The sequence below is a fragment of the Elaeis guineensis genome, chromosome 1 (assembly GCF_000442705.2).
Source record: "Elaeis guineensis isolate ETL-2024a chromosome 1, EG11, whole genome shotgun sequence".
In the NCBI taxonomy this organism is placed as follows: Eukaryota; Viridiplantae; Streptophyta; class Magnoliopsida; order Arecales; family Arecaceae; genus Elaeis; species Elaeis guineensis.
In genome coordinates, this window is record NC_025993.2 from 163199558 (window position 1) to 163207707 (window position 8150).

The following is an 8150-nucleotide window of genomic DNA, read 5'->3' on the forward strand; positions in this document are numbered from 1 at the left end:
GACATTCGCTCTAATCCTACTTTCTTCGATGATTTCTGGTCTTAATGGACAAGGCGTCATGTTCGAAAACACATCCTTCCTGCTTTCAATCAGACTGCAAGATACCATATATATGATAATTATGGCATAGATAAATGAGTTTTGTCTGAAAATATCTGAAATACTTATTTCTTGCACCTGCCAAGTTAAAGCACTGCTCGATAAACTTGTTCATGTTTCAGATTGTTTTATTATTTTTCTTTTCCATGGAGAAATATGTCTGAATACCAGTTTTCTTGTTCAAGAAATCCGATTCTGGTAACATATTTGAGACATCAAGTTTATTATTCTCCATTGGAAGCTAATTTTCCCAAAGAAAAAGATAGACAGCATAAGCAGTTGACTGAGTTATCTTAGTTAATACGCATTGTCTTCACTTAGTTCATAAACACGTTCTAGATATGTATCAGATCTGCTTTAACCTGATGATTCTCTTAAATTTCATTAGTTCATCTTTAATAAGTGTGCATCTAGTAGTTCTCTTTTAACAATATGATACATATTCTCCTCCTCCAACTTTTTACTATTAAAACTGCTGTTCTAAGGAAATAACAAAATTGGCGACAGCCAGACTCTCACATCATCAGCTCTCTAATTTGTTCTATGCACGCCACAGTGGAAATATTAACAAGGAGTAGAACATAGTAAAAAAGAGAGTGAAAGAGGAGTACAGGACAAAAGAGCGAATAAGGTTTTAGTAGGATCAGGAAAGTGCGGAGCCTGAGTTTTTCTGGTGGGCTTGCTCTAAGAAACATAATGAGTCTACAGTCCATTCCGCAGAGTGATGGATAGATTGTGGTTGATATGACCCGTCGAAAAGCCTTTTGTTGACTGCGCTCTCTCTCTCTCTGTACTCATGAACAAAACCTGCCACAAAGATCCATTCCTTCTGAGTGATCTCACCTTCCAACCTTCTGAGAACCATTTATGAACTACCATTATAATATATCCTTTTTTTTTGGTGAACTTATAATATATCCTTCAGAAAGAAAAAAAGAAAGAAAAGAAAACCACCATTATAATATCTATTTATCCTTTACATGTTATATAATTCGCTGGTTGCTCATTCAAAGCAAGCTAATCATTTGATTTGAATATTTCATGGTACATGTTACATCCATCAGAAAAAAACACATACATCCACCATACCAAAGCACAAAGCATCAAATCCACCAAGAAAAGCTGAGTACTTTGCAGGAGTTTGAAAAGCCCATCCAAGAATTATGCTTAGTCTTTTTAAAAAAAAAAAAATTGGAGCATTGGGAAGACTGATCATAAAGAATAACGCATGATGGACTTCGGGTTGGCGAAAGACTTCGCGGCCCCGACGGCGAGGGTAAAAATCTGTGCTTCTTAGAAGCTGGCCTTGGGACCTCCTCTCTGTATCCCTGCTCATCTTCTCTTCTTTTATGGGCAAAACATACAGAGAGCAGTCAAAAGGAATTGCTTTGTGGGAGAAGGCTGGAAAGCACGGGAACAAAGGCTAAGACCAAGAGTCTTACGGTGTATGATTAAATAACAATTTCTTTCTCCTCCTGGTACCGAATATAGCATATGGGGTACTAGGAATGAACTTGGGTACAATAAAGTATTTGAAGAATGGAAGTATTCAAGAGGAACAGAAAGAGAGAAACATCCAGCAAAGCATCCTGTAACATTGGAGGGTTCTGAACAGCGTATTTTATTTTATAAGAAGAGGAAAAGGATGTGACCAAGTTCGTTGGAGGTCCAAAAGGTCGCAAGCTGAAACTATGAAAACAAAAAGTCTAAAGCTTAAGGTTAAAGTGTCCGAGAAGAACAAGCAAGCAGCATACTTTAAGATCTTTTTTGGGCTGTAATCATTGTCTAATTAGTGGAAGAGAATGATTAATCGATCACTACAGAGACATGAGATTTTGATGTCATCATTAAAACAAAACATAATTCATATATATTTATTCATCGTATCATTCAAATCCGTTCCCTTTATTTTTGGTACTGAACAGATCCATTCCGTTTAACCAGATCCATTCCATTTAACCAAAAGAAAACTGCATTTACAAGAGATGGGCTTCACATATATAGCTGTATTTGGTTCCATTCTCATAAATAGGAAAAAGGGGATAAAAAAGAAAAGAACTCTTAAGAAGAAAGTTGCTGGTTAAAGGATAGCTACGCGTAAAAAAAGAATATAGATAAAAGGAGATCATCATTGTTGAAGAATCCTTACTCCCCCTCTTTGCTAATATCAGCAAATTTAATGGAAAGAAGCCACAAAAAAAAAACGATTAAAGATACTAGATTAGAATAAAAAGATAAAAAAGAACGATGTAAAACCAAACAAGACAAATTGGGTACTAGTTCCTTTTTAACACTAATCACCTCTACCATTTCCCAAAAAAAGAGCCAAGCACCTCTGCCCATTCCATGAAACCATAAGCAGCTTTAAAATTGGACGAAAGAAGTAACCAAAGCATCCATACTCCCATCCAAACATCATGAACCAAAAAAATCACAAAAGATGATCCTACTTTTGCTTTCTGTATATGCGTCTAAGACTTAGATCCGTTGGAGAAAAAAAGAAAAGAAAAGAAAAGAAACGAAAAGAGGGGACCTGCCAAGTCAATGGGATATCAAAGAGTTGAAGAGTTGTTACATATGATAAAGCTAATTACTGATGGGCTAAGATCTGAAACCCCCAATAGCAAATTCCCATCCCATCCCACCCATTCATCCCCCCATCTCCCTCCACATTTACCGTGACTGGTGGTGACGATCGCAGTCTTGCTCGATCTCCGACGAGAGCTCGTCCTCCTCCTCGAGGCAGTCAATCCCATAGGTTGCATGTCCATGACCGAAGGCCTTGATATGATCCTTGAGAGACCTCTTGTGCTTGAAGTCGGAGCCACAGATGCAGTACCAGAGCTTGCCGCAGTTCTTCTCATGGGTCCGCCAGTCCCCCCGAACGGCGAAGGCCTTGCCACACTTGCGGCACATGAAGGGCTTGATCCCATGCTTCCTTTTGTAGTGGGTCTGGAGGGTCCTGAAGTCCTTGAGTGGCTTTGATCTTGGGTGGTCGATGTTGTTCCTGCACCCCGGCGCGCAGCAGTAACATGGCAGCCTAAGCATCGCCGTCGGTTGGCTGCCTCTCAGCGACTCCGGCCCCTTCCGATACTGGGATCCATGCCCCCACATGTGCATCTATTGTTACACCAACAAAGAAAAGGATCGATCGAGATGCTAAGGATCAATACTATTTTATTTATTTATTTATTTATTTATTTATTTTTGGATGATGATTAAGGATCAATATTATTATTCAGTATTGTCTGAAGACCATGCAATCTATAGTTAGTACTGCACCCAACTAGAAACAAAGTTTAGAAAAGAACAACTTATGTAAGAGGTTTACAGGCCGTGGTACTAATCTAAGAACATGCTATTCTATTAGTATAAGAAGGTCGGATATGTTCAATAAAAAAAAAAAAAAAAAACAGAAGGCCGGATACGATCTCCAGTTTCTTCTTAGTGAGTTATGATGCTAAGAGATTCACTTATCTTTTAATTTTGTTTTGCTGAATGAGAACTGTTGCTACTGGATTCTGTCAGTCAAGATTTTGAAAGCAAGGACTCACATGCAATGCAAGCTAGAATGGAAGAAAATTGACTGAAGAGAATATCCATGAAAGAGAGAGTGGGGGGGAGGGAGAGGATATCTGGTTGTCGTTTTTTTTTTTAAAAAAAAAAAAAAAAAAAAAAAAGAAAGCAATCTATGCGAAAGTGTTTCATGTGGACTGGTGGTTTTGGGGTTTCAGAACTGTTGGTAGGGGGTGCAGAAGATTTACAAAGGGTTCTGTTCCTTTGGAAGCCATCTGATAAGCCTGAAAGAGCTGAAGATCTTTTTAGTATCCCCCTTCCCAGTGACCAAAGCCCAACAACACAAACTCCATAGGTACTGCCAGCACTAAGCATATGAGAGCACTGCCTCCTCTGTGTGGTTCAATCACATAAAAAGGAGAGGTATACTAGTGATCTCAGCCTCAGTTAATTTGGACCAGACACACACAACCTTATGCATCGATCCCACCCCCTCCCACACCTCCATCTACCATGCAGAAAAGGGAAATTAAAGAATACACCTCTAAACTGATCAAGATTAGATCATAAATAGAACCAAAGAAAAAGGATTAAAAAAGGGAGATCACCTCACCTGCATGTTGTTGTATCTATTGAAGGTCTTGCAGCATACAGGGCAAGAGAACTGGGTGGGGCCAATGAGGATTTGGGAAGGGGTGGGGATCCAATACTGCCCCTTAGTGAGCCTCCCTATAGTAGGGTACCCTAGAGGAATGGTATCACCACCACCACCATCTTCTTCTTCCACCTCTTTGTCTTCGTGCACTGAGGTGGAGGAGACCCTGGAGATGAGATCAGCTGCACTGGGGCTGGGGAGGCCTATGTGAAGGGCCACAGTCACATCCCCCTCCTCATCATTATCTTCATCACCTTTTCCTTTGTTTTTCTCATGCTCACCTTCCTCGAAGGCGCAGCAGGAGGTGTCCTCCTCTTTTGAGGGGCTGAGGCTGAGGAGGGGGAGAGCCTCCCTGAGGGGAGGGGAGGGCGGAGAGGTGTGGAAGTGGGGGGTGCTTGGGAGGTGAGGCGTGGTGTAATTGGCGTAGTTGGTGTAGAAATTGCGGGTGGGGAGAGGAGGGGGAGGGGGTGATGAGCTGGAAGAGGAGAAGGGGTAGTAATTGAAGTAACCTTTGAAGAAATTGGTGTAGGGATCTGCCATGGTTGGAGCTTTTGGTGTAGGAGGGGAGGAGGGGATGTGGATGAGGAGACTATTATAGATAGATATGACACACACACACACACAGAGTGAGGGAGAAGGCAAGAGCACCCAAAAAAAAAATAAAGAACCCAAAGGTGCAAAGGGTAAAAAAATCGCTACAAGTGCGACAAAGGAACCACACGATAGATATAGAGAGAGAGGGAGGGAGGAGGGGGGATCACCTGGCTGACAAAAAGAGAAAGGGAAGTTTGTAGTGGGGAGATGATGAGTAAAAACAATGGAGCAAAGTGGGAGGATGGACTACACTAGAGAATGAGATAACCTTGGGACTCGTAAGAACATAGACTTTCTTATGGAATGACGTGAAATATGTATCAAACATGAAAAAGAAAATTCACTCAGCATATGAAAAACCATGTTCATAAACTCCCTTACCAACCAACGACAATTTAGAAACGAGAAAGGCATAATATATATATATATATATATATATATATATATATATATATATTAGAGAGAGAGAGAGAAACCGAAGACAAGGCTAGCGGCTAGGTTTTCACGTTGTCTGCCCTATCAAAAGCTTCAAGCAAGAAGTATAAACTACATTTTCGGTTTCCTAGCTTACATATATATATATATATATATATATATATATATATATTGCATATATAATAAATTTTTTATTATATATAAGAGGATAAAGGCGCTTCCCCTCGTATGCTTTGGGATGGGAACCGGTTGCCATCCATCCCGGCATTTGCTTCGGTGGGTGGGCTTCGGTCGGCTCGGCTCGGTACGAGCCCTATTATAGCCAGCTCGTTTTCATAGCCAGCTCGTTTTGTCTTATCTGCTCTGCAGCCTTTTGTACGCCTCCACTGTTCACAAGTCACAACGTCGCTTCCGCACAACACATCCAGCTCCAACTCGTGGCTCGGCTCAACTCGTTTCCATTTACTCAGAAGTAAGGTTTTCTTTTTTCTTTTTTTTCTTTTTTTTTTTATAGAAAGTAAGATCCCATGTCTAACTTAAAGCACCACCACATGGGGAAAATAAGTGAAAAAAGAAGTCACCTACCAGCCGGGTTTCACTCTGTGATTTAATTAAATAACATCGATTGATCCAGAGCATCCCTTCACTAATCCTAATAGTTAAACACCTTGGTTTTGATGATCCAATACCGTTAGTCAAGATAGACATATGGTACATAGTGTGCACAGGACTCACATGGAAGTAGAACTATGGTGCTTGCATGGATTGTTAATGACATAAGCACATTTTTTTTTAGAAAAAAACCATATCATGATATTGTTTGTTGCCGCCAAAATTAGATCCGACAAAGTTGGATAAGTCGGCAAACAGCAAGTGCTTGGCATTACTTAGATTGATCTTGTTATGGTCGGGCCGAGACTTGGCCCAGCCTTGATGACCCATACGATAGAAGGAAAGAAGACTCCTTTCTTCGGAAAGAGCCGGAGCCCTCAGGCCATCGAGACCTTAGGGCTCCTCTATAAAAAAGAGTCCCCTCTCCTTTAAAGTCCTCCATCACAAGCACCATGCCTTCTTTCTTCTTCCTCCTTTCTCCTTGTTTTTACCGATTTTCCTAGCATCGTGTGTGATGGAAATCGGAGCTTCAGATATCGTCGGAGCCGAGATAGAGCTCTGACCTCACCTACTCTCTCTCTCTTCTCCATCTTTCCACAGCCTTGGATACCACTGCCTATCATCAATTTCACCAAAAACCCCCCACAAAGAGATCCTATTTTATCCTTTATTTTTGACCGAGTTATTTTTCTTTTTTCAGCCACCAGTGTCACCACCCCTTGATGCGGCACTCTTTGTTAAGTTGCTTAGCCTCCCTACCACCCTTCCTAAAAGTCATGGCCTCTAATAAATAGCCAACAATTGGAAAGAACCAAGAAAAGGGCTGGATCCCTTGTTCTCCATGTCGTTTCCCATTTCTCACCAACCGCCTATCGCTATTGGCTGTCGGCCATGTCCTCTCGCATGATCTAGGTGATCTCGATCTTGATTTTCTCTTTTGAAAGAGATGAAGACTCCCTCTTTCTCTCTTATTTTCTCTCTCTTCTTTCTCTTTTTCTTTCTAAAAAAAATCATGGATCCCACTATCAAGTTCTGTCTTCCTATATTATGGACCCAAGTTGACCCTAATAAGAAAGCCCTAAACCTGTTTGGTGCCTCGGTGGTTTATTGGATTGATCACTCAGCTAACGATACTTCATATTTTTATTATTTAATTTTATTAAATTTATCAAATATAAATTAATTATACTTTTAATATTTTAAATAGGATTAGTTGATTCATCTAGTAAAGTTTGAAAATCTAAGATAGACGAGGTATATAAATCTTACACTTCTTATTAACTTTTAAAATGTAAGCAGATCTTACACTCTTTATTAATTTTTAAATTATCATATTTTCTATGCACATAGATTGCTATTAATGAATCATATTTTCTTTAAATAAGAATCAGCATATATCATATAAAAATCATGCTTTATTATGAGCAATTGTTCCATAGCTTGATCTTGTTCAGAGGAGTAAATTTTACTTACTGAGTTGTATAGCTTATATCTCTCTTTTTTTTTCCTTTTCAGATGAATAAGATTATGAATGAAGGATGATCCAGGCTTAAAGTCCATGCTAACGAGCCTGGAGATTTTATAACAAAAATTTTAATTCCTAAATTGATTAAAAGTTTATAGTTAGCAACTTTCTAAATTTTAAGGTTATAGATTTTAGTATTTTTATTTGGATTTAAATGCTCGAAATCAGTATTTGTTTAATTGCATAATGAATAATAAAATTGAATTTTTTTCATTATATTTTATTTGTGATGAATTTTAGCTGACGATGATTGATAGGCTTCATGTTATCATGAGTTGCACCCTTCGATAGTAGGATTGTATTATATCTCGGATTTAGGATGTGATAAACCTATTTGGACTGGTCTGCTTGGAAGTGAATGGTCACCAAGCTGCAAATAGGAAATTAAGAAAATATTAAAGGTTGTAAAACTTGATTCAGCGGGGGACTCTCCGATCCGTGAGTCAGGCTAAGTTTTCAGAAAACAATAGAAATCTGAGAGAGCCAAATAGAAAGGAGTAAAAGAGAGAAACGTGTACGTAAAGGTTCCCCAGATCGAGAGTGGATATAAAACTGCTGCCTGAAAAGAGCGGGCACCGTCGGACGTGCAATAACTTCTTAATATATGAGAAGAGTTGTGACTATCATGCAACGTGCCTCATAAGTGCGAAGGTCTATAACTTTAACCACCTTTAATACGTTTTATACTGAGGATTCATGGCCCATTGTTGTTGG

The 8150-nt window shown here is 39.5% G+C and overlaps 1 protein-coding gene across 1 annotated transcript; it reads right to left on the bottom strand.

The window, feature by feature from the left end:
* Positions 1 to 2529: 2529 nt before the first annotated feature.
* LOC105039481 (zinc finger protein WIP2) lies at positions 2530 to 5078 on the bottom strand. Its single transcript, XM_010915644.4, has 2 exons — positions 4229 to 5078; positions 2530 to 3219 (listed from the first exon to the last, which is right to left on the bottom strand). Exons 1-2 carry the CDS (start codon positions 4808 to 4810, stop codon positions 2773 to 2775), a joined length of 1029 nt encoding a protein of 342 aa, XP_010913946.1. The 5' UTR covers positions 4811 to 5078; the 3' UTR covers positions 2530 to 2772.
* Between the last annotated feature and the right edge of the window lie 3072 nt (positions 5079 to 8150).